The 26,121-nt window shown below is 39.0% G+C and overlaps 1 protein-coding gene across 1 annotated transcript in view; it reads right to left on the reverse strand.

Moving 5' to 3' along the window:
• The window catches only part of NEK10 (NIMA related kinase 10), a 472,071-nt gene that overhangs the window by 89,121 nt on the left and 356,829 nt on the right, over nucleotides 1–26,121 (reverse strand). Inside the window, exons 28-31 of the mRNA XM_082258594.1 lie at nucleotides 24,708–24,788; nucleotides 14,729–14,780; nucleotides 8,611–8,648; nucleotides 8,373–8,513 (exon numbers count right to left, since the gene is read on the reverse strand). Coding sequence (XP_082114720.1) covers nucleotides 8,373–8,513; nucleotides 8,611–8,648; nucleotides 14,729–14,780; nucleotides 24,708–24,788 — 312 coding nt within the window. The remainder of the gene's footprint in view (nucleotides 1–8,372; nucleotides 8,514–8,610; nucleotides 8,649–14,728; nucleotides 14,781–24,707; nucleotides 24,789–26,121) is intronic.

A 26,121-nucleotide genomic window follows, 5' to 3' on the forward strand; every position in this document is an offset into this window, starting at 1 on the left:
AATTTCATATAAAAAAATGTTAAAAATATTGTTATTTTTTCAAAATAAACGCTCTTTTTTTGTTTATAGCGCAAAAAGTAAAAATCGCACAGGTGATCAAATACCACCAAAAGAAAGCTCTGTTTGTGGGAAAAAAAGGACGTAAATTTTGTTTGGGTACGGCGTCGCACGACCGCGCAATTGTCAGTTGAAGTCGCACAGCGCCGAATCGCAAAAAGTGGCCTGGACGGAAGACAGCAAAATCCTCCGGTGGTAAAGTGGTTAACAAATAAAAAACTGAAAAATTGGGCGTGCAAAATTATTCAGCCCCTTTACTTTCAGTGCAGCAAACTCTCTCCAGAAGTTCAGTGAGGATCTCTGAATGATCCAATGTTGACCTGAATGACTAATGATGATAAATAGAATCCACCTGTGTGTAATCAAGTCTCTGTATAAATGCACCTGCACTGTGATAGTCTCAGAGGTCCGTGCAAAGCGCAGAGAGCATCATGAAGAACAAGGATCACACCAGGCAGGTCCGAGATACTGTTGTGGAGAAGTTTAAAGTCAGATTTGGATACAAAAACATTTCCCAAGCTTTAAACATCCCAAGGAGCACTGTGCAAGCGATAATATTGAAATGGAAGGAGTATCAGACGACTGCAAATCTACGAAGACCTGGCCGTCCCTCTAAACGTTCAGCTCATACAAGGAGAAGACTGATCAGAGATGCAGCCAAGAGGCCCATGATCACTCTGGATGAACTGCAGAGATCTACAGCTGAGGTGGGAGACTCTGTCCATAGGACAACAATCAGTCGTATACTGCACAAATCTGGCCTTTATGGAAGAGTGGCAAGAAGAAAGCCATTTCTTAAAGATATCCATAAAAAGTGTTGTTTAAAGTTTGCCACAAGCCACCTGGGAGACACACCAAACATGTGGAAAAACGTGCTCTGGTCAGATGAAACCAAAATCAAACTTTTTGGCAACAATGCAAAAAACGTTATGTTTGGCGTAAAAGCAACACAGCTCATCACCCTGAACACACCATCTCCACTGTCAAACATGGTGGTGACAGCATCATGGTTTGGGCCTGCTTTTCTTCAGCAGGGACAGGGAAGATGGTTAAAATTGATGGGAAGGTGGATGGAGCCAAATACAGGACCATTCTGGAAGAAAACCTGATGGAGTCTGCAAAAGACCTGAGACTGGGACAGAGATTTGTCTTCCAACAAGACAATGATCAAAAACATAAAGCAAAATCTACAATGGAATGGTTCACAAATAAACATATCCAGGTGTTAGAATGGCCAAGTCAAAGTCCAGACCTGAATCCAATCGAGAATCTGTGGAAAGAACTGAAAACTGCTGTTCACAAACGCTCTCCATCCAACCTCACTGAGCTCAAGCTGTTTTGCAAGGAGGAATGGGCAAAAATTTCAGTCTCTCGATGTTCAAAACTGATAGAGACATACCCCAAGCGACTTACAGCTGTAATCGCAGCAAAAGGTGGCGCTACAAAGTATTAACTTAAGGGGGCTGAATAATTTTGCACGGCCAATTTTTCAGTTTTTTATTTGTTAAAAAAGTTTGAAATATCCAATAAATTTAGTTCCACTTCATGATTGTGTCCTACTTGTTGTTGATTCTTCAAAAAAAAATTCAGTTTTATATCTTTATGTTTGAAGCCTGAAATGTGGCAAAAGGTCGCAAAGTTCAAGGGGGCCGGATACTTTCGCAAGGCACTGTACATACTTCATAAAGCCTGACTGGAAAACTCCCATGACATTGAAAGGATGTTGCTAAGAGAGGTCCAGCCATTACTGTTCACCTTGTTCAGTACAGGAGTGAGCTCTTTCTCTGATTCAAACTCCCTCGCATCGGCTTTCTCTCCCCTGATGCAGTAACTCTGATCTTAGCATTTGAGGGCTCACTCCTGTGATGGTGAAGGTGAACAATAATGGCTGAACCTCTCTTAGCAACATCCTTAGCAATGTCCTGAGAGTTTTCCAGTCAGCCTTCCTGAGGTACAGTATGTAAATGGCCTACATCTATAGCAAGGGCATTATTCCACTTTAGTCAAAGCTGCACAGTTTTTTTCTATAAGGACCCCTCATCTACATAGGCAGTTTGTTTTAATCTATAAAGATCCCTTATCTGCATAGGCAGTTTGTTTTAATCTATAAAGATCCCTTATCTGCATAGGCAGTTTGTTTTAATCTATAAAGATCCCTTATCTGCATAGGCAATTTGTTGGTAAATGTGAACGAACCCTTTAACTGAAATGAAAAAAAAACTGTTCCTCATAGTAATCAATCAGATACTGAAAACAAGCGATTAGCACTTTAGGAAATTGCCAAATTAAACTTACTTTTATTGTAAATCTAAACCCCAAAAACCTTTTGGAAGAAAGTAGGAGTCCTTACTTTCTGTCTTATACACCCAACAGAAAGTGAGAGGGGATCTCTCCATCAAGTGAGGAAAATGCCCTCTTAGACAGGTTGTCACCACTGCAAATTTTCCCCATCATTCGGGGCTATTAGCAATAGCAACTGAAAATGTTGGAATTTTTATCACTTTTAGGCCTCATTCACACTGGTAATCCTGCGTTCAACGTTTCTAAATACAAAATAAGTTATCTGTGAAGAGAAACAACATTCATTCCTCCCAGATCACTTTTTACTGCTTTTTGATGTTCCTGATTTATTCATGTTTACTTGCATTTCTAATCTGAGCCTAGATGTACAAAATTCTACTTTTCTAAACAAACCTAAACTCACTGCAGATAAATGCTCATTGTAAATGGTATACTTAAAATATTATTGTATACAATTATATTCTTTTAGAAATGTCCTATAAAAGCATATAACCGCAAGTTTGACATTGCCAGTGTGAATGAGACCTTATTCCAAGTGACAGCAGTAATAAAAAAAAAAAAAAGACAAAAGGAGTTAATTTCCCTAATAAAGATACAGACAGCAATGAATAACTGACAGTTTTTTGTTGACTTTAAGCTTTAAAAAAACCTAAACAAGTTAAAAGCAGCATCACTGTAATGCATTTCAACTCATCCAAGGTCTGATCACAGTATATAAAAGATGCAAGTTCAGATTTATAGAACATGCATTTTCCCCACTTTCACGCAAAGTACAAACACTACAGAAAACCAGGAATGGAGCCCACATGGATACAGGGTAACTGCCATCACTAAATGCAATGTTTATTACAATGTACATTACAAGATGTTAGAGACTCACAATGAAAATAGTTAAAGCAGACTATGCACTCAAAGCAATGATCAGGCACATACATGGCTTGCTGAGGTCCGGTTGGTGTTTCTGATGATGATTGGTGAGAGAACTTTTGAATACCCCCATTAATGGTTATCTATTTGGAGGCTACCCAGCAGCTACATCTTGATGCTTGTGAGAATATAGTGCCACTTATGCATGTTTAAATTTTAGTGGTTGTTTTTTTATCTTTTTTTATATTTTAATACAGCAATACTACTTTATGGGAAGCTATTTTTTTATTTATTAACCACCATTTCAGCATAAGGATCTAATTGCTGTGATGAACATAATCGGCTTTAATCTTGTTCTCCTAATGGAGAACACTAATAGAGGTTGGTGTGAGTCATGCACTTCTCCTGATGTAAAACTAGACATTCAGAAGTAATTCAAAGATCATATCCTAATGTCAGTAGAAGTGATGCACGTTTTAATTGTGAGCAGTTCACTTTGATCATTTTGCCTTAAAATTGATAAATGTATTACTCTATGGAAGTTAATTGTCTCTTTTGTGGGGGGGGGGGCTAACACCTGCAAACTACAATATCACACAAAAATGAGTACACCCCTCTCATTTTTGTAAATATTTAAATTATATCTTTTCATGTGACAACACTGAAGAAATGACACTTTGCTACAATGTAAAGTAGTGAGTGTACAGCTTATATAACAGTGTAAATTTGCTGTCCCCTCAAAATAACTGAACACACAGCCATTCATGTCTAAACTGCTGGCAACAAAAGTAAATACACCCCTAAGTGAAAATGTCCAAATTGAGCCCAATTAGCCATTTTCCCTCCCAAGTGTCATGTGACTCATTAGTGTTACAATGTCTCAGGTGTGAATGGGGAGCAGGTGTGTTAAATTTGGTGTTATCACTCTCACTCTCTAAAACTGGTCACTGGAAGTTCAACATGGCACCTCGTGGCAAAGAACTCTCTGAGGATCTGAAAAAAATAATTTGATGCTCTACATAAAGATGGCCTAGGCTATAAGAAGATTGCCAAGACCCTGAAACTGAGCTGCAGCATGGTGGTCAAGACCATACAGCGGTTTAACAGGACAGGTTACACTCAGTACAGGCCTCGCCATGGTCGACTAAGTTGAGTGCACGTCCTCATCATCATTTCCAGAGGTTGTCTTTGGGAAATAGACATATGAGTGCTGCCAGCATTGCTGCAGAGGTTGAAGGGGCGGGGGGTCAGCCTGTCAGTGCTCAGACCGCACTCCGCACACTGCATCAAATTGGTCTGCATAGCTGTTGTCCCAGAAGGAAGCCTCTTCTAAAGATGATGCACAAGAATGTCCGCAAACAGTTTGCTGAAGACAAGCAGACTAAGGACATAGATTAATAGAACCATGTCCTGTGGTCTGATGAGACCAAGATAAACCTATTTTGTTCAGACGTGTCAAGCGTGTGTGGTGGCAACCAATTGAGGAGTACAAAGACAAGTGTATCTTGCCTACAGTCAAGCATGGTGGTGGGAGTGTCATGGTCTGGGGCTGCATGAGTGCTGCCGACACTGGGGAGCTATAGTTCATTGAAGGAACCATGAATGCCAACATGTACTGTGACATACTGATGCATGGCATGATCCCCTCTCTTCGGAGACTGGGTTGCCTGGCAGTATTCCAACATAATAACAACCCCAAACTCACCTCCAAGACGACCACTGCCTTGCTAAAGAAGCTGAGGGTAAAGGTGATGGACTGGCCAAGCATGTTTTCAGACCTAAACCCTATTGAGCATCTGTGGGGCATCCTCAAATGGAAGGTGGTGGAGCGCAAAGACAACAGTTGGCAAGACAAGAAGCCATTTATCTGTAGCACCCCCCTATAGACATGTAAAATTTGTTTCAGTCCGAATGCAAATTCTGACAAATTTTTCTGTTATTCGGAGTTTCGGATGTATCTGAATCTCCAAATTAAATGGTAACGAATAGTAACAAATTTCTTTGAAATCCGTTATAATTAATTTTGTTTATTCATTTTCTAACAAACTCAAACTTTTCAGAATGATTAGAATTCAAATCGACCAAAAAACAATTGACTGATTCGAATTCTGTGTGAAGAATAGCTGCTTATTAAACAGCGGGCCAGGAAGCTGGCTTTCCCACTGACGGATGAATATAAAGAAAAGAATGCTGACAATTGCCCGGCAATAGAAGAATGCTAAAAAACGATGTGCGTTCCCTTCCCTCACATGCCCTCAAAATAGGGGGGTGGGGGGCCCCCATCACCCCAAGGCACCTTTCCCACTTCTTGATGGGCTCAAAGGCCTCATTGGCTACGGTTGTGGGGGTCTGCAGGCAGGGGGCTTATTGGAATCTGGAAGCCCCCTTTAACAAGGGGTCCCCTAGATCCAGCCAGCCACTATATGGATGGGTATTAGGTACATTTTACCCTTACCCATTCACCAAAAAAGTGTCAAAAAGTAATAAAAACACAGACAGTTTTTGAAAAAAAAACCTTTATTAAAAAAAAAAAACTGTCCCCTGATGTAGATCACGTCAATCACGCTGCCTGTCGCACCAGAAAAATAGAAAAATTAAAAAGATGCTCTTGCCAACACGGAGGCCATCTGCCTACTGCAGGCTCCTCCGTTTTACATTTCTTATATAGGTAAGGGGCTGGGTCACCTGTCTACGTCACCTGGTGGCACCGCCCCTTCTGAAGACACAGACCCAGCATGAAGTAGGCAGATGGCCTCTGTGTCAACTAGAGCGTCTTTTTTATTTATTTATTTTTCGGGGGCGGCGGGCGACGTGACGATGGATCTACATCAGGGAACACTGTTTTTTATTTTTTAATAAAGGATTTGTCAAAAACTGTCTCTGTGTTTTTATTACTTTTTTGGTGATTGGGTAGGGGTACTATGTACCCCATACTCATTCAGATGGGGGGCAGGATCTGGGGGCCCCCTGGTTAAAGGGGCTTCCAGATTCTGATAAGCCCCCCTCCAGCAGACTCCCACAACCACCGGCCAGGGTTGTGGGGATAAAGCCCTTGTTCCCATAAATATGGTGCCTGCCCCAAAACACCTACCCCCCCGTGTTGAGGGCATGTGGAGGGGTACTCACTCTCCCCCCCTTTCCTGGCCTGCCAACCTGCATGCCTGATAAGGGTCTGTTATAGATTTCGGGGGAGACCCCACACCATTTTTTTTTTAAATCAATACCAGACCTGAAGGGCCTGGTATGGACTGGGGGGGGGGGCACGTCGTTCTTTCAGCATTTTTCTATTGCAGGACAATTGCTGGCATTCTTTTCTTTACATTCATCTGTCAGTGGGGAAGCCAGCTGACAGACGATGAGTCATGGTTATTAAGGACGCGGGTGGCCTGGCTTTCCAACCCACTGCTTAACAACCAGCTATTCTTCACACAGAAATAAAATTGTTTTTCGACCGATCCAAATTAGAATAGTTCTGAAAAGTTGGAATTCATTATAAAATTTATAAATTAAACAAATTTTAACTAAAACTAAACTAAATTGAAAGAAAACTAAACGAATTCCAAAACCAAACTAAACTAATTCCATAACGAAGCGAAATCAGTATCATACCAAATCTATCTGAAACAAAACAAAATCCATTTTTTTGTTCTGCACATGTCTACCCTCCTAGTTCAGAGTAGGCTACTAGGCAAATTTAGTCAGCTCCTCTGTAAACAGTGGAGCAGGGGTTGATTACTTAAGGCTGTTCAGTTTCTCACAGGCTGCTGTTCTACTACTTCCCCCCCTTGTGGAAGCATAGTGAGAGGGAGAGCAGAATAGGCAATCTGAGTCATTCTCAGAGAAAACCAGATAGGGCTGTTTCAGACAGACAGTAATCTGACTGCCTTCTGAAATGCAATTTGTAGGGGTAGACAATCAGGAGGCACTACTGTCACCTCCTTTTGCCCGTTTTTTTTTTTTTTTTACTTTATTTTTTTTTAAATTGCTTAATGGCAATGTCACATTATGGCACCATACCGCAACTGTGAGCCAGGAGTTTGGTTCGAATTTTTTGGTGCTGCCATACTGATCCCAATGGGCAAGTCTGACCGGCAACGCCACCTGTCAAACTCTGTAGTGTAAGTAAAAGTTGAAATGGCCGCAACATGTGTACAGCCATGTCAGAATTCCAGTGGGTGGCCAGGAGGTGGTGAAACCATGACTTAGCCACCTGTTTTGTCACCCCCTGACTGCCAGCATGAAAGAGCCAATAGTGCTAAATATGTAATTATAGATCTTCTTAGATGAGCCTGGAATTATAATAGACTAAGTCTATCTATTTCTGTTTATGGGTAGCCATACACGGTAAGAATTTTGTTCAAGCGTTCATTTGAATTTCTGGAAAATCATTTGTCATGGCATTGGTTGATGCCATCCTTGAGTCAATTAATGTTGTTCAAAAGCACGGTAAAATTGTGTCCAAACCTGCTAGTTGAATGGATTTCACAATATATTAAATATAGATTTGGTTTATTGCTTATTAAATCAAGGAAATAATAATGCAAAGCAAAATGTATTTAAATGTACAAGTATATTGCATATTTAGAAGTATGTTCATATATACATTATATGCTCATCATCCCATAGAGTTGAAGTGGATATTCATATAAAATATATATATATATATATATATATATATATATATATATATTATATAAAGTACATGTATTTATATATTAGAATCTACTTCAAAATCTTATTTTGCATACACTATACAGAAATCTTTGATGTTTTTATTGTTCTTTCATACATTTCTATACCATACATAATAGTTTTAGAGAATGAATGTTCATGACCATGAAAATTCTAATTCTCGATGAAACCTTTCCTTGCACTGCACATTACAATAAGTATGTTTTCCCCAATTAAGGATCACATTGACAACTAGAATTGTGCTCATTCAAAAAAAATGGTCCATCCATCGCCTTCAATTTATTTTGTCATTAATCAAAATAATCTTTGATTTGTCCCTAACTATTAGGAAATTAAATGAACATTACTAAAAAAAATTAAACTTTTGAACATCCTAACCGTATATGGCTAACTAGAGGAAAATGAAAATTTTCTGTATACAGATGCAAACTGAAAAATACACTAAAAGAATATACCAGGATTTTTCAGACTGTGAAACACCACAGGAGGAAAGCTGTGTGCAGGCCATCCTGTCCCTAAAGAAGTCGCTAGTTTCCTAGTTTGAGACCTGAACACCAGTGAAGGAACTTTCAGAAGAAGATCAAAAGGTAGCAAAGCTAAAGAAAAGAAAGCGAGAGATTGTACTTCATGTTACTTTGGAAGAAACAGAAAGATTTGGACTTCTTTGCTGAGAAAGCTGAATAAATACAGTACCTGGTCTTGATTTAGAGCCTGTATTTGCTGTATTTTCCCTGTAAAAAAGGTACAAAATACATGTCATTTTTATAACCAGGATTTTGTACCATCAGAAACAGAAAAATCTCTTTATATTAAATATTTTTTTTTTTTAATCACATTGGTGAGACTTGTAGGAGGCATGCAAGTTCATACTCTACAGCTCAGAATCCTCTCTTCTGTTGGACTACTACAGGGACAGCTTCCTCTTCCCTCATCTCCACCACCTTATCCTTGTCATTCTCAGCATACCTTCCCCTAAACTGAATAATACTTTGAAGATATACACAGAAGTGTTATGCAAATGAATAGGGGTGGTGGTGTTGTCATCACGTACTGCAGTACTGTTGTCCAGCAAGGAAAAAACAGGGCTAACAACACTGCTTGAGATTTCAGTGCAGCAGAGGCAGCATTGTTGGCTCACTGCAGGAAGTTAGGAGCGCACTGAATTTCTGGCAGATCAATAGATATTTTTCTGCACTTGCAGCTTTTACAAGAGACAAAACATGGTGGTTATGCATATATTGGGCAGATGTAATGCATATGTTTTTTTGTTGCCCAGAAATACTTAAAGATGTATTAAATGCATAACCAAAAACATAATATATTGCAGGTAACTAATCCTTAGATGTGGTGGCTGCACTAGTTTTCTTTTTTAGACTTTTTCCTCTCTGTTTTTACCTGGTGATCTAACCCTTAACACACCTCGTGTATTAGAGTGCCACAACTCTGGATGAAGGAGAACAGGGGCACCTTTAGATAACAGCATTGTCAATGGGGTGGGGGTGTGTTAGATGTATTAGTAGATTTAGATACACTGTAGTAGTAGATTTAGATACACTCTAAATTCAAATACTTAGATTTGGAATCTCCAGCTCACATTGTAGTTACACATGCAGTTACAGCAACATCCTTTTTGGGATAAAGGTTTTACACCAAAAGTGTCTATATTACGTATTGAAAATATATCACAACATGTCCCTTAAAGTGTCCATAGGATATAAAAGTGATATAGGAGCGCTCAACAACCCATTCCACCAATATCACATAACTAATACAACATCATATAATCCATTCCTGTAATGTGAGCACATGCAATCCACTTCAAAGACTCTGTGGTAGATGACACACTCCCCTCTCTCCCTAAAGCCCAGTACACTGAATATCGGGTGATATTGGCTGGTTCAATAGAAACTGGCTGGCAATCAGCCCATGTGTATGGCAGCTGGTCTGACAGAAGCCAGCCGAAAGCCCGGCTTCTGTCAAAGAGGCATGACAGAAAAAACGTCTGCTGATTGGCATTAGAACCAGTATGTTCTGGTGGGGGGCGTACACCTGTCAGAACAATAGTTCAGTGGGGTAGATCACTGTACTAACATCGCAGCCCTTCAGCTTTTTTTAAATTTAGCACACTGGGTTGAACTGCTAGTGTGTAGGTTTTACACTCACTGACTCCAGTTTCTTATCTAGGGTAAATGATGAGTAACAGCACCATTTGTACTAAAATGTAGCCTCCAACAGATCTTTCTTCATCTTTCTTCAGGTTTCTTCATCCACTCTCCCTTAGTGAGCTGTATGTTATTGTTAAAAAAGATGCCTATTTCTACCTGAATTCACAGCACCGATTGAAGTTTACACGACTCCTCAAGGCTCCCTCTCCCAACCTGACAGCTGAAGCATGAGGGGCTGAGATTCACCCGCTGACGTCAATTGGAAGGAGAGAGCCCAGACATCAGCCCAGGAGGAGGGGGCCTCAAGGAGTAATGTAACCGCCATCAGTGCTCTGAATTCAGGTAGAAATAGGCATCTTTTTTACAAAGAACATACACTGCAGCATAGGAGGCTTTATCACAGAGGGGATTGTGTATAGTTTTCAGCCACAGGAGCAGGGGGGGATGATTGGTAAGAGCTGCCAGGCAGTGAGGGGAGGGGGGAGGAGGACACAGGAGACAGGGAGGAAAACTGCAGATGACAAAGGCACGTAACCTGACCATGGTGTCAGGGCTCAGCAGCCATGATACACCATGGTCAGTTTACAGAGGGGAGGGTATAGCCAGGCAAGTTCTGCCAGGTATTTCAGGTGATACGGGGGGCCAAATTACACAGCACAAGCACTGTGCTGTATAACAAGCTTTAAAGGAGCAGGGTCCATTTTTTTTTTAGGTTAACGAACACTTTAAAGGATCTGCTACTGACAGCTTGGTGCCAGATACCATGGCATACTTTCAAAGGTCTAATGGAGTTTATGCCTCAATGGGTTATGTAGGGAGGTCATATGTTCAGGGTATATGTCCATGACCTTGACTCTGCTAAATCTACCATATACACATCCTGTCTGTGATAAGTGCAGATATAATTCTTCTATCAATGAGATACTGTTGTCCTGTAAGTCTTGTAAAACATGTTGACATTAAGGATGTCAAAACCTAATTTATGTATGAGTAAAATCTAGACTATTGGGCATAAGCATACACATGTTGGTTTTTATGCTATTGACGGCATATGGTGCATGCCCTTATCTGTTGTTCAGAAAGCTCAATTTTGTTCCTTTTTCTGTGCCCAACAGACTTCTAAAGCTCTTCCATTACTGTGCTATCTGCTGTAAAGTTTTACTATGCCTTCAAAAAAGCACACTTGGGGAATTCAATAAATCCCTTTTGACAATTTTTTGGTGTTATGGCGCTTAAAAATGGCTTGGGTCATATTCAAAAGTCTCTGCCTCCCTTCTCGGTAACTTTACCAGCATGGGCGGCAGATTCAGGTAGTTTTTAATAGCGTTACTTTTACAAATTACCAATTTCAAAAATAATTTCCTTTAGTTTATAAATAATGAAACTGGAGATAATAATACCTTCCTAAGGCCAGTCATACATGGGTCAAATTTCGAAAGAGTTTTCTTTTGAAAATCGAAACTAAGAATTTTCGTTCAAATCTTGCATCATTATTGGGCGGCAGCAACGGCTGATTTTCGTATGACCATCGAATTTGAGTGATCGGGCATGTTGGAAACGTTATGAAAAATTAACACATTTCTAAATCAATGATGGGAGAATTGTGCAGGAAATATAATCGAAAAAGAAATGCGCATGAGTTGTGACCTGGAAAGAAACGAAGATTCCCAGGCACGAAAATCATTTTCTGTAACATCAGGTGAAATTAAAGGCTTGGTCAGGTGAATTTTGAAATCAATGGTGGGACCATCAGATCACAAAACGCAAAAAATTTCTCATTTTCGAAAGAACATTTGCTCGTTATTTGATGTATGGCTTGTATAAGTTAGAGTACAGAGACAGACAGATTGCTTGTCCAGGTACACAGTGTTCCAGAGCAGTATATTTGCTGACGCTACCCCTGGTTAAGCTGCTCAGAGCTGCCTATTTTTGTTCATGTGCTTTAAAGCTCAAATATAGAAAGCTTTTAAAATCATTGAGGTTTGTCCAAGGGAAGAACTGTCCTAGAAAGTCTGTGCTGCCCCACAATAGTCATATTGAAAGTTTATTTAATCATGTATCTCTTTTTTAGTGCAGGTTTGAATCTGCCTGGTCAAAACATATTGCCTGAGAAAATCTCTTCCCTCAGACACTGTAATACCTAAAGATAAGTTGTTTTATACGTTACACAAAAAGTTTGGATCTGAATTTCTGGCTGGGCTTAATAAAGGGGTGAAAGGAGAGAAAACTCTCATACTAGGAGAAACTTATATAATTATAGACATTCTATTCTGCAACCTGCAGATGCAGCTGGATACATGTTCTAACATTTAAAATTGATTCAACCCTTCTCTTGCCTCGCTCTGGGCCTAGGAGCCAAAACCAACAGCCTTGTTTTATAATACAGGGAATAAGGCGAGTCCCAAAGCTGTAGGTCATATACTAAACGTATCTAAAAATATGATCTGTCTCCATCGGCCTTATTAGATCCAAACCCTACAAATACTGTAACTTCTATTCAGTACTTCAGCACACATGTTTTACTAGATGGCTGAGTCTTTAGTTATATGCAATATTATTGTTATATTTGTAATTATGATCATGAGGAATCACGCAAGATATTCAAGTAATAAAATATATATGAATAGCAAAAAAATCTTTGATATTACCAATTACTCTAATAAAAAGCTCTAATGATCTATAAAGTGCAATTATCCATAGCTCCAATTCAAAATAAATCTTATCCTAATTGGACTATAAGGTGAAGACCAGTTAGATGCAAATTTGCTGCATTTTATACATCAGTGGTCGTTGTACTACCTTACTAATTAAATGAATTTACCACTTACAGTATATATATCAAAAGTCTTTATATAACACTTGTAAATATACTGAAAAATGAAAGCATCATTTGATACATGGCAAATTCACAAGTGTTAATGTACAGATCAATAGATTCTAATCAAAAGTGTATGCGTGTTTTGCAAACCTAAAAATATTGTAAAAATAATAATCTATAATTACAGACGATCGCTATCAATGTGGAAGTTTTCTAAATCTTAACCACATTGGACCCTGGGACCAGAAACGTTACCCAAGAAGTAAATATTATTATTATCTTATGAGAATTCCTCCACATTCATTTCTCCTCAAAATTCACAAATTAATTTTTCACCCAACACAGCACATTGTTCCTGTAGCACCTGGAGAAACTGTGGGGAGGCAATACCCTAGGAAGTGGACACAAAATATGTATGTTAAGCTACACCTTATGCTAATTGCTTCGTTTTTTTGAACCACCAATACATAATATCATGATCTGATATTTTACTTTGATTATTCTTAGAATCGGTGACATATCCTTGATAAAGGCCACGATAGGCCGAAACATGTCGGATTACCGATCAGGTCCCCTCTTTGCACCAATCCCTGTCCTTTGACAAGAGGAACTGCAGAGCTGGACCATCCACAATAATTTCAAGTCACGTACTTATCACATGTAACACAACTACTATTTCCTCTTCACCCGCACGATGGGACTTTACCCATATATTCACTCCATTGTTGTATATAAATACACTGTATAATAAATTTTATTTTATTCAATTCTTATTTACTACTGCATACTTCCTTTACTCCTGCCCTTAAAATCCCATACCTGACTTGAGGCACCACAACCTACACAATATTCTCTCGGGATGGTGGCAGAAATGACTATCTAACTTTCCTATATAAGATCCAAAACCTACCTTTTTCAAATTACCACAGCTATCCAAATTCTTATTATTGATTTTAACCCTGTAATATATATTGCATCAGAAAAACAGGAATTGTAGAGTAAATATATACAGTTGGATATCTGTGACCATGATGCAATACTACTAACAATAGTTATCTATGGTAAAAGATGAATGGTACATGTATCTTAAGCTGCACCGTGTGAACAAATGTTTTCAGAATGGGTGATGAAGGACATCTGGATAGCTTGCTTGAAATCTTCCTTAGAAACAATTCTTTCTTTCTTTTGCTTTTTTTTTGTTTGTTTAATTTTTTTTTTTTTAGAAAGTTTCCCCATGCAACATAAAAATATTGCAAATATAATTTAAACAGTTTTTTATGTATAGGACAGTGCAATCAATATTGCAAAAGGAATAGACATTATGAGTTATTGGGTAATTCTAAGTTTAAAAATAAAGAACAATCGATAAACGTTTTTAAATTTACAAATTTACAAGGCACAGAGCTCCTAGATAACCTCTTATATACCTATAATAGATATATAATAATAGATCATAGATATAAAATAGAGTTCAGTATACAGTAAAAACAAAATAGCATATGGCTGTTTTAACAATTGTTTGCCCGATTTCCATGATCAAAAGTTTCCTTGTATTTATGCATTTGCTGTCTGTTTTCTCCTTAGCTACTGTTTGCTCAACTATTGGTTTGCTGTTTTTTGGGCAGTTTGGGTCTCAGTACAATTTGTACACAGGAGATTTATAATAAGGCAAATATTACATTCAGCACTTTGAAATATAGCCATTTTTAAATGGTGACTGATTTTATCTATGATTTACCAGGGATTTCTGAGACCAATGGGTAAATGAAATTTAAAAAAATAAATAAAAAGTTATTCAGTTGTAATTATTGTGTGAGATCATACATACCTTGGTTGAGATATTTCTCCTCTAGGAGCACTAGCACTTCGCTTAAGTGTACCTTGGGAGAGCACATATTCATTATTAATTATATTTACATTTCTGTATAATGTAACAGAATATAACTATATCCATAACAGTCAAAATATTTAATGATAGTTTATTATACAATAGTTGCATTTGATAATTGCACACATCTTACGCTGCCTAGGAAATTTCAATATCAATAAAAGCATAAAAAAATGAATAGATCAGCACAGTTTTATTTTCTGCATGTTTCAACATTTTCATACTTACCTTTCAGTTCAAAGTCTCACCTTACATATTATTCATCAATTCTTTCTTTAAGGAAAACTCAATTTGAACCTCTTTTTTAAAAAATAATTTCTTTGCTTTTTTCCAAATCACTTTACTGGAAAATCACTGTCATTCTCTCCGATGTTACACCTCAAGCCATCATACCGCTGCTTTGCTAGAAATGTCCAAATTTCACAATAAATCCAATAATGGATTGCTTAAGTAACCACCAGGTGTGCCGAGTAGAAAGAAATATACTAAAAATGGAAATATAGTATATAATTTGCTTTTTTTCTGGTTTTGCTGGAGGAACCTGGATCCTAAGCTGCCTGTTATTACATCATTTGATTTATATTTGTTTTAATATTTATTACTTTACTATATTTAGTTATAAGTCACGCAATACAGAATACAAAGAAATAAGGAGTGAACTGTGGACTCTAAATGAAAAAAAAACCTTGCTTCTATGTACCAGTTGCTTGTTTGTTAATAGCATGCAGAACCTCCAACCTGGAGGAACAAGATACTATTTTTTTGTCTGGGTGATTTCCAAAGACCTTTCCAACATGGTTGGCACTACTAACAGTTATCAAAATCAAAGTAGAGACATTTCTTTCTTTGCCTAAATCTAAACTCTGGTAGTTTTTATTTTTTTAAAATTGATTGATTTTGATAACTGTCAGTTGGGCTTTAATACTTTTAGATAACGTGTCTAGTGATATATAAAATATATATAAAGACAACCAATTGTACAAATGATGCTCAAAAACAAATGTATAAGTATAAATCAGAGAGGACTAAGACCTCTAAAGTATTGTAGAAAAATTCCAGTGACAAAGCTATGTGCCCAACATAAAAATCAAAGTAGCACAATCAATGATAAAACATATAAGTGTGTCCTGAAATGAATAAAGTCCTTAAAATTCCACCAAGCTTGTGATGTGAATCCAAGGTGCCAAACTTCAAATATTAGTGGGTGAGTACAGCGAAGACCTCCACCATAAGTGAATAAGCCCCTTACCAGATGCAATAGTACAAAGGCGTGTGTACTATTTGGTCCACTGTAAATATAGCCCAAGAAAAGCAAAGAAGGGTTTCCCACACCAATACTCCCTCTGTGGGAGAAGGAGCAGGTCAGTCTCTTACCAGAACGCTGTATTTTCTGTGCAAGAAACATCGGCCTGTGTGGACTCCTTCCTCTCCTACTTACGGTTCCTGGGACCTATGCTGCTCTGGTTGCTAAAGTGGATCTCCCCTACACTAAATGATTTTGGCAGGTGCACAACGCAAGGTCCATAAAGACATGGATGAGCAAGTTTGGGGTGGAGGGACTTGACTGACCTGCACAGAGTCCTGACCTCCACCCGATAGAACACCTTTGAAATGAATTAGAGTGCAGACTGCGAGCCAGGCCTTCTCGTTCAACATCAGTGCCTGACCTCACAAATGCCCTTCTGCAAGAATGGTCGAACATTCCCATAGACACACTCCTAAACCTTGTGGACAGCCTTCCCAGAAGAGTTGAAGCTGTTATAGCTGCAAGGGTGGGCCAACTCAATATTGAATCCTATGGACTAAGACTGGGATGCCGTTAAAGTTCATGTGTGTGTAAAGGCAGGCATCCCAATACTTTTGGTAATAAATTGTATGTCCAAATACCTAACAATACAGGGAATATGGTTGGTGGCAGCCAAGCTCCAAATCAACATCATGGAGCTCAGAATGATAAGGATGGCTCTGCACCACTGGACCACTTTCTACAAGTACTCCCAATCAGGATGCAAATAGACAATGCGATACTTGTGGCATACATCAATCGACAAGTTGGCAACAAAGGTCATGCAGTATTGAAGGAAGCAAGCCAGATCATCTCATGAGCTTACTCTTCAGCAGTTTCTTCTGTCGACATCCCAGGAGTGGACAACTGGAATGTGGATTACCTCAGCCATCACTGCCTGGACCACGGAGAATGGATCTTTAGTCCCATTATCTTCAACCACATATGTTAGAATTGAGGGCCACCACACATGGATGGCCTGGCCTTCAGATTCCGCAACATATTACCTCTGTTTGTGGCCAAGACCATGGATCTCCTAGCACTGGCATCAGATGCTATTATAATTTGCCACTCTAAGTCAGACTTCCTTCCAGCACAAATACTGCACCGCCTGCTCCACAAAAAAAGCAAGAAAAGAAACTAGAGATTCTCATTGCACTAAACTGGCACAAATGAACCCGGTATACAGACAGACTACTAGGGGAGACCTACTGTGTTCGGGGCCCTCTACTCCATCCTGCTTCTCAGTCTCTGGCTTTAATGGCATTTAACAGGCACTTCAAACCCACAGATTACTGTATGTCTCACATTCTGCCCTTCCTGGAATCAGAACTTGGCCTTAAGCAGCCTTAAAGAACATGTTTGGTCTTGTTCGTTCTTTTTTTCTCTGGCCTTGCTCTCCCTTTCCAACATCTTTATTTAAGGTCTGTCTTTCTTAAAACCTAGATTTTCTTCTGTGCAGAAACCACATCAGGAAAATCCCCCTAGGTGATTTCTCCTGCAAAGTGACCTTCCTGGTTGCTATCATGTCTGTCAGACATGTCTCTGAGCTATCGACTTTCTTTTCTAGGGACCCATTTTTCATTTTTCACAAAGAAGGTAATGCCAAAAACCTTTATTTCTTCCTAAGGTAGTATGAGTCTCCCCCCTCATTGAAGACATAGACCTAATATCTTTGTACCCTTGGACGTAGTCAGAGCCATCAGAGTCATCCTAAAAGTCACAGCTTCCTTTAGAAAAATAGACTCACTTTTAATCTTAACCTCAACTCATAATGGACATCCTGCTTCCAAGTCCACCATCGCTAGACAACTCACTGCCAGAGCTGACATTCATTCTACCAGGCTAGTGGGTATGTCCTGGGAATTCTGGAACCAAGCCTTTGTTGCCCAGCTTGTCCTCTATTCATACCTTTTCAAAGTTCTACTAGGTGGATGCTTAATCTTCTTCAGATGCTGATTTGGCTGCATGGTTCTTGCAGCAGGACTCTGAAGTTCAGTCTGTTGACCCTAATTATTGAGCCTGTTGGCACAGTTTTGTTTGCCTAGTTGTTGCCCACAGTTCTCATTCACTGATTATGAACATTCTAGGGTCTATGAATATCCAGCCTGTGTCCTTTGCTGCACAATTAGGATTAAAAACATTTTGACTACCCATAAATTCCATATTTTGAATTACAGTACAGGACACAGGACACCCTCCATCTATTCTTGGGTTACTATGCATCGTTTGCAAAAAAGAAAACAAAAAAAAAACTTGTCAGTGTCCACTCTCCTGAAGGTACCAACATTTAACCCAAGGTCTATGAATGGATTGTACTGTATTCCAAGATATAGAATTTTTTTTTGTCAAGGATATAAACATTATAAAATGTGTCTAGTCCATGGAAATAGTTCTACTTTGAGGATGGGCAGGCTGTGCTACCCAAATGCATGTCAAAGTTAAATTTTACATTTTACCTACAGTGTACCTTTAATAACCCAGCAGAGGAGTAAACTCCTTATCATCTCAAATGGAATACTCCATTTTAAATAAATTGCTGCTTTAATACACTAGAATGGTCGGTGCTGCAATGTTCTAGAAATCCAAAGTTATTTTTGGTCAAACTGTGATCATTGAACCTCATTGAAAAAAAAAACAAAGTGTAATAAAAGCAGCAGGTGAAATCAGACAATGAAACTGACTACTCATTTTCTTGGATTTGTTTTTGTATGCTTACTGTGTAAATATACAGATGATTGCACTCTTAAATCTTATTTAAAGAAACACATTTTACATGACCTGGTGACATATGTTTTGTTTATCCAATGTAATGATCTGTGAGTGTGTCCCAGACACTCTCAAAACTATAATTCACGGTAATTAAAAAAAAATGAAAAATTATTTATGGTTTCAAAGCATTTTAAAATGAAGGATATCCTAGTGATTCTATATTAATACGTTTCTTTGTTTCGTGGCAGTGCAGTTCATACATTTGTTATAGCAGTCCTTCTCATATACAGATTATTCTCACTCTCTAATTAAATAGTCACATTTGATAAATTTGAATGTATGATTGTGCTGAAGCTTTCCACTTTGATTAATTAGCCCCATTCTGCTTAAACTTTATAAAGCTCCTGATTTGCATATTACTCTGTTTATTTCTTCTGGGAGGAATTTTTGCACACTTCAAAAGTATTTGAATGACTTTCTAGTCGGTATTGTATGCTACTTCAGATGTTTCTTCATTTGGAATAGTAGTCCAGAAGATTAAAGGTTAAAGGAGAACTCCAGGCTGAGTAAGAATATTATAGCAACAGCCCAAATACAGATTTAGTGATCTACACAAATGAATGTGCATTTAAAGCACATATGAAAAAAAAACTATATTGCAACTTACCAGTTCTTAAATGTGGTGCATTCATTTTCATTTTTCAGACTAAGAACATTTTCAGCAAGTACAGAAAATACTTGTTGATCTTGCATGAAATGCAGTGTCTTTGTCACTTCCTTTGAGATGAACTGGAAGCAAAAACAATGTTATCTTTGTTCTGTAAACTACTTACACCCCCTATGTTACAGTGATAAAGTAGGGGAAGACACATTTAAAGTCTCGCCTGGGGGGCAACCAAGGCTGCTTCTATTATGGAGAAATTAACATAGCCATCAATGGACAGGAAGTGTGTCATTTTCAGGATCATCAAGTTAAAATAGGTAAAAAGCATAAAAAAAAAAAAAAAAAAAAAAAATATCAATGCAACTACTACATTTAAGAACTGGTAAGCTGCAATATACTGCATTTTTGTTTTTGGGTTTGGATATGTTTTAATAGTTCCTTGAAATAATATGCACACTAAGGAAAAGCGTGTTTTAAAATACATCATTTCCTTTAGGAATATATCTCTTACTGAGATTGTGATCTCTGTCCTTGTGTATATCAACTTCCAGTATGCTGTCAATACACAGTGCAGCAGTGAGGACGTATTACTAGGGATGAGTACGAGGTTTCACCAAGTTTGTTTTGCATAAACATCTTCTCTAAAATTTTAGGCTGCATTCACATGTCAGCGTATTGATCGCGGGCAGAATCGCCGCAATTCCGCCCGCGATCCGGAAATCATTGCAAATCGCGGGACGCCTATGCGTTGCCAGTGATTTGCAATATCACCCCAAACGCTGTGCGATGTTGCCGCGATTTCCGCCTGCCGAATCGCGGTAACATCGCGCAAAAAAAATCGCGGGACGCATTACGATCCAAAAAAGTACAAGAGCTTCTTTGGAGCGTCAACATCGCTCAGCGTTTGGGGTGCTATTGCAAACAACACAGGCGTCCCGCGATTTGCAATGATTTCTGGATCGCGGACGGAATCGCGGCGATTCTGCCCGCGATCCATACGCTGACATATGAATGCAGCCTTAGTAAACGTAGCATCATATTTTGCAATATTATACAAAATAGTGCAGCCATAGAAATTAGTGCAAACATGTATTCAGTATGAATTGAAACAGATAATGTAAGTACAATTACTACATTTCATGCAGGTTCCCAAGAATAGAGTAAATAAATAAATTAAATTAAACACTCATGCAAAGTCCATGACAGACAATCCAGAGGAACTAGTATTCCCAAAAAGAACCAGAAAACGGATAGGAAGATAAGGGTGACTGGACAGTTGATGGAAAACACTTCACACCCTCTGTGTTACAGGGATCTCCTTACCAGAACACATAGACCACTAAGTTATAGGTGGTCACAAAAGCATCCCATCCATCCATAAGGGAATATAATCATGTTCTCCAGAGAGGCAACCAGGTCACATCAATATAGTTCAGATCAAATGATCAAAAACTCCAGCCAGTGTCAAAAGCAGACAGTCACCAGTTTTTGGATTTTGTTGGTTAATATGATATTCAATTATTAAAATGATTTCTAAAATATAAAAGTCTCCCATAGTTCTTGTTCTCACAGTATTCTTTAAAGACACAATGTGTAGCTTGTAAAAAGGTTAAAACGAGGGCGCCTGATATTGTAACCAAACACGATACTCGGTATAGGTAAACTAATGACAGAAAATTACATTGTATAGGTCGCCCTCATGGCTCCAGGGTGACCTATACAATGCTTTTGTGACCACCTATAACATATGGCACGTTTCCATTGCAAGTACCGGCTCGGCTCCACTCAGCACTGCTTGGCCCAGCTCGGCACTGCTTGGCCTAGCTCGGCTTAGTTTGCTTTTCCACTGCGTGGTACGAGTCAGCACGTTTCAGCACTGTATAGGATCTACTCTGCTCGGTTTGCTTTTCCACTAAAGTAGTAAGTGGGTGGGATTGCAATGATTCTCTGACCAATCAGTGGCTAGTAGTGACAAACAATCAAGGCTGCATGCAAAGGATTGTGGGATATGGTATAGGTACGGCCCGCTTGGAACCCCAACCAAGGTGGTACGGTTTAACCACTTGCCGACCAGTCACGTTGACTGTACTGCGGCAAAGTGGTTCGTTATCGTCTGGTGACGTAGGTCTACGTCACCAGACATTCCCCTCTCTCGGCGGCGCGCGCACGCCGCCGGAGGCTCGCTCCCGCTGTATTCAGTTACAGCGGGAGTCGGGCCAGGGAAGGAGCGGTGGTGATCACCGCCGCTCTTCCCCGATCATCAGGGAATCGAGTGTGGAGATCCGCCCGCTTGTGTAAACACAAGCGGGCGGATCTCCTAAGTGACAGACAGGATCAGATTGCAGGGTTCAGCATAGCTGAACCTGCGATCTGTCCCTGTGCCACTCAGTCACCTCCCCCCTCACACGTCAGTAAGCACCAGGCATACATTAACCCCTCCCTCTCCAATAAAAATTAACCCCTTCCCCGCCAGTGTCATTTTTACAGTAACAGTGCATATTTATAGCACTGATTACTGTAGTAATGTCACTGGTACCCCCAAAAGTGTAAAAAATGTCAGTCAAGGGTCCGATCTGTCCGCTGCAATGTCGCAGTCCCGCAAAAAAAATCACAGATCGCCGCCATTACTCGTTAAAAAAAAACACCAAAAATTACAGAAATCTTTCCCTTAGTAAACGCAATAACTTTTGCGCAAACCAAACAAAATACGCTTATTGCGATTTTTTTTACCAAAAATATGTAGCAGAAAACAAATTGGCCTAAAATGATAAAAAATTATGATTTTTACATTTTGGGGGGGGGGGGGGGGGCGGGGGATTTCATATAAAAAAATGTGAAAAATATTGTTATTTTTTCAAAATTGTCGCTCTTTTTTTGTTTATAGCGCAAAAAGTAAAAATTCGAACAGGTGATCAAAGGACATAAATTTCACTTGGGTACGGCGTTGCATGACCGCGCAATTGTCAGTTAAAGTCGCACAGTGCCGAATCGCAAAAAGTGGCCTGGACGTCAGACAGCAAAATCCTCCGGTGGTAAAGTGGTTAAGCGAGCCGTACCGAGCCGTACCATGTAGTGGAAAAGCGCCGCTGTACCAAACCATACCGAACCGTTCTAACACGTACCATGCGGTACCATGCAGTGGAAAAGCGCCAAACCGAGCTATACCATGCAGTAGAAAAGCGCCATTAGTGGTCTATGTGTTCCCTGTAACACAGAGAGTGTGAAGTGTTTTCCATCAACTTTCCAGTCACCCTTATCTTCCTATCCATTTTCTGGTTCCTTTTGGGAATACTAGTTCTTCTAGATTGTCTGTCATGGACTTTGCATGAATTTCTAGTTTAATTTATTTATTTACACTATTCTTGGGAACCTGCATGAAATGTACTAATTGTACTTACATTATCTGTTTCAGTTCAAGTTGATTACATGATTACGTTTGCACTAATTTCTAGCGCTGCACTATTTTGTATACTGTTTATTGTTGGAAGCTTGTATTGTTATTCCAGGGCTAGCTGCTCTCCTCATTAGCGCAGTGTTTTTCTTGTTTACGTTTTTATATTTTGCAACATGGATGGATTAGGTAAAGTTTGCTTGAAAAAACAAAAATCACATGGCCTTTTTTCTAAGAAATCCATGTGATCACCATGTTAGCCATGATCAACAGCTTTGTTAACAAAGGCAAACTTAATCCTAACAATTTCTTTTTTTTTTGGCATCTACAGTACATGGCTTATTTGATTAACTATGAGATCAGTGCAGGTGGAAAATGGATTTGTTTATTAACAAAACCATTTACTAACATATAAGCATATCCGCAATAAAATGTTTATTAACAAAGTCATGGCAGTGATAGCTACCTCTGGGATAGATTTACTAAAACTGGTGCATTTAGAATCTGGTGCAGCTGTGCATGGTAGCCAATCAGCTTCTAACTTAATTTCATTCAATTATGCTTTGGCAATAAAACCTGGAAGCTGATTGGTTTCTATACAGAGCTGCACCAGATTATGCACTCTGCAGTTTTAGTAAATAAACCCCATTGTATTTCATTTTAGTTGCACTACACATGCACCTGAAAATAAATACGTTTCCCTAGAGGTTGTTAAAGATACAAATTGTAAAAGAATATTGAAAACATTTATAAATAATTTAGAAAAACTCCCATAACCCTTGGGAACCATTGAAAAACCAATTTCCTAATTTCACCTCCAAAATAAGAAAAAAGAGGAATTTGCTATATGACCTTAAAGAATGTAGTCACTCTGGTGGGAAGTTAATACATCTATAAAGTAGTTATTAAAAAATGTTCTATAGGTTAGCAAACTGACTGGTTGCTATGGGTAACTGCATCTTAAATACACTATATTATCAGAAGTATTGGGATACCTGCTTTTACACGCACTTGAATTTTAATGGCATACCAGTCTTAGTCTGTAGGTTTCAATATTGAGTTGGCCCACCCTTTGCAGCTATAGCAGCTTAAACTCTTCTGAGAAGGTTTAGGAGTGTGTCTATGGGAATGTTTGACCATTTTTCCAAAAGGGCATTTGTGAGGTCAGGCACTCATGTGGACAAGAAGGCGTGGCTTGCAGTCTCCATTCTAATTCATCCCATGTCTTTATGGACTTTGCTTTGTGCACTGGTTCAAATCATTTGGTGGAGGGGAAATTATGGTGTGGGGTTGTTTTTAAGGGGATGGGCTTGTCCCCTTAATTCCAGTGAAAGGAACTCTTAAGGGGTCAGCATACCAAGACATTTTAGACAATTTTAAGCTCCCAACTTTGTGGGAACAGTTTGGGGATGGCCCCTTCCTGTTCCAACATGACTGCTCACCAGTGCACAAACAAGGTCCATAAAGACATGGATGAGCAAGTTTGGGTGGAGGAACTTGACTGGCCTGCACAGAATCCTGACCTCAACCCAAGAGAACACCTTTGGGATGAATTAGAGTGGAGACTGCGAGCCAGGCCTTCTCGCCCACATCAGTGCCTGATCTCACAAATGTGCTTCTGGAAGAATGGTCAAACATTCCCATAGACACACTCCTAAAACTTGTGGACAGCCTTGACAGAAGAGTTGAAGCTGGTATAGCTGCAAAGGGTGGGCCAACTCAATATTGAACCCTACAGGCTAAGACTGAAATACAATTAAAGTTTATGTGCGTGTAAAGGCAGGCGTCACAATAAATTTGGTAATACAGTGTATATTGACTGATTTTTTTACTGCTCCAGAAAGTTGTATAAAATCATTGATCTTACCTTGGGTGCGTCCTTTAAAGTAGCTAGAACAACTTGAATTATAAGACATATCTGTCTCATCTTCAAGTTCAGAAAATACATCTGAGGAAAGAGAAAAAAATATGATCCATGGTATACGTGCCAGTGAAGGAAGCCGAATTACTACACTGAATCCTACATGCAATTTCTACATTCTCAACAAGATGGTGATCTTGACAAAATCAGTGCCTAGGTAGTCTCTCTCTTCACTGTGTAAACACCTTATGATCTAATTTATTGAAAGTATTGAAACAATTGCCTTTATTACCTCTATGGCTGGCCACAGCCAACCATCTCTTGTTTCCAACCTTCCTTGCCTCCATATTGAGATCATCCAGACATAATGCTCAGGGTCAGGCAATATGTCTTTTTTGGCTTAAATTGCTTTGTGAAGGAATCCATATAAGAAGGCCAGCCCATTTAGGACAAGCAATGTGTAGTTTTACTGGTAAATTAGCCTTGTTAAACATTTAACAAAGCTTATTTTTATACCTGCATCCTTAAATTTCTCTAAAGGCATTAGCCCTTTTGTATCTGCGTGTCACATGGTCTAACCGTCATTGGTCTCGGAAGGTTTTATACAGCTAAATCTTTGCTATGCTATACAGCAAATAAGAGTTTAATCATGGAATGTTTCTAGCTCTAAGTAACAAAAATTATACCAAACTTTTATTCCTTGCAAGTTTTCAATGTTTAAAAGGCTTCTTTATTTGGCAAGCTGCCAGAAAGACCCTTTTGAATCTTGGATGCTTTCAGTCATCTATGTTATTATTATTATTTTTAAGGCTCTAATGAATACTGTTGTTACTTTGATCTTCAAACATATTTTACTCAGTTTGTTCTGCAGTTAACAAGGACCCGCTTTCTTTTGATTAACTCTGGTTTAAGCTTTACATAATCTGTTATATCCAGGCTTACCCAAACTGCTGTCAATTTCTTTATTATATTGATTCACAAAGGTAGCAATGCTAAAGTTAAATGGTTCAGCCCAGTTCCTAAGTTATCAGTGGAACTTGATCTCCTGATACAATCACTATACAGTTTAGAACAGTCATGGCTGAATTTCTGCACAGCCAACATGGTTTACAACAGCATATTGATGACTGTCAGTAAAGTCCAGTAAAACCTTTCCACCTTCCCAGTATGCATATTGTAATGAAGCAGTAACATAAGCCAAAAAAATGTAATCTGAGAGGGTTGGGGGCTGTGTCCCTAATGTACTCCATAAAAGGATTTTATGGCGAATAAAAACAAAAAAAGATCTTTCGTGGTAATTGAGGGACACAGGATTCTACAAATGGGCTGTCTAAAAAAAAGTCCAACTAAGGGGTGGCAGCATAGCAATCAAAGGACGAACAGGTCCAATAGAAAAAACATAAATCTGGGGACTGCCTGC

This window comes from Pelophylax lessonae, assembly GCF_965119305.1.
Source record: "Pelophylax lessonae genome assembly, chromosome: 5".
Classification (NCBI taxonomy): domain Eukaryota; kingdom Metazoa; phylum Chordata; class Amphibia; order Anura; family Ranidae; genus Pelophylax; species Pelophylax lessonae.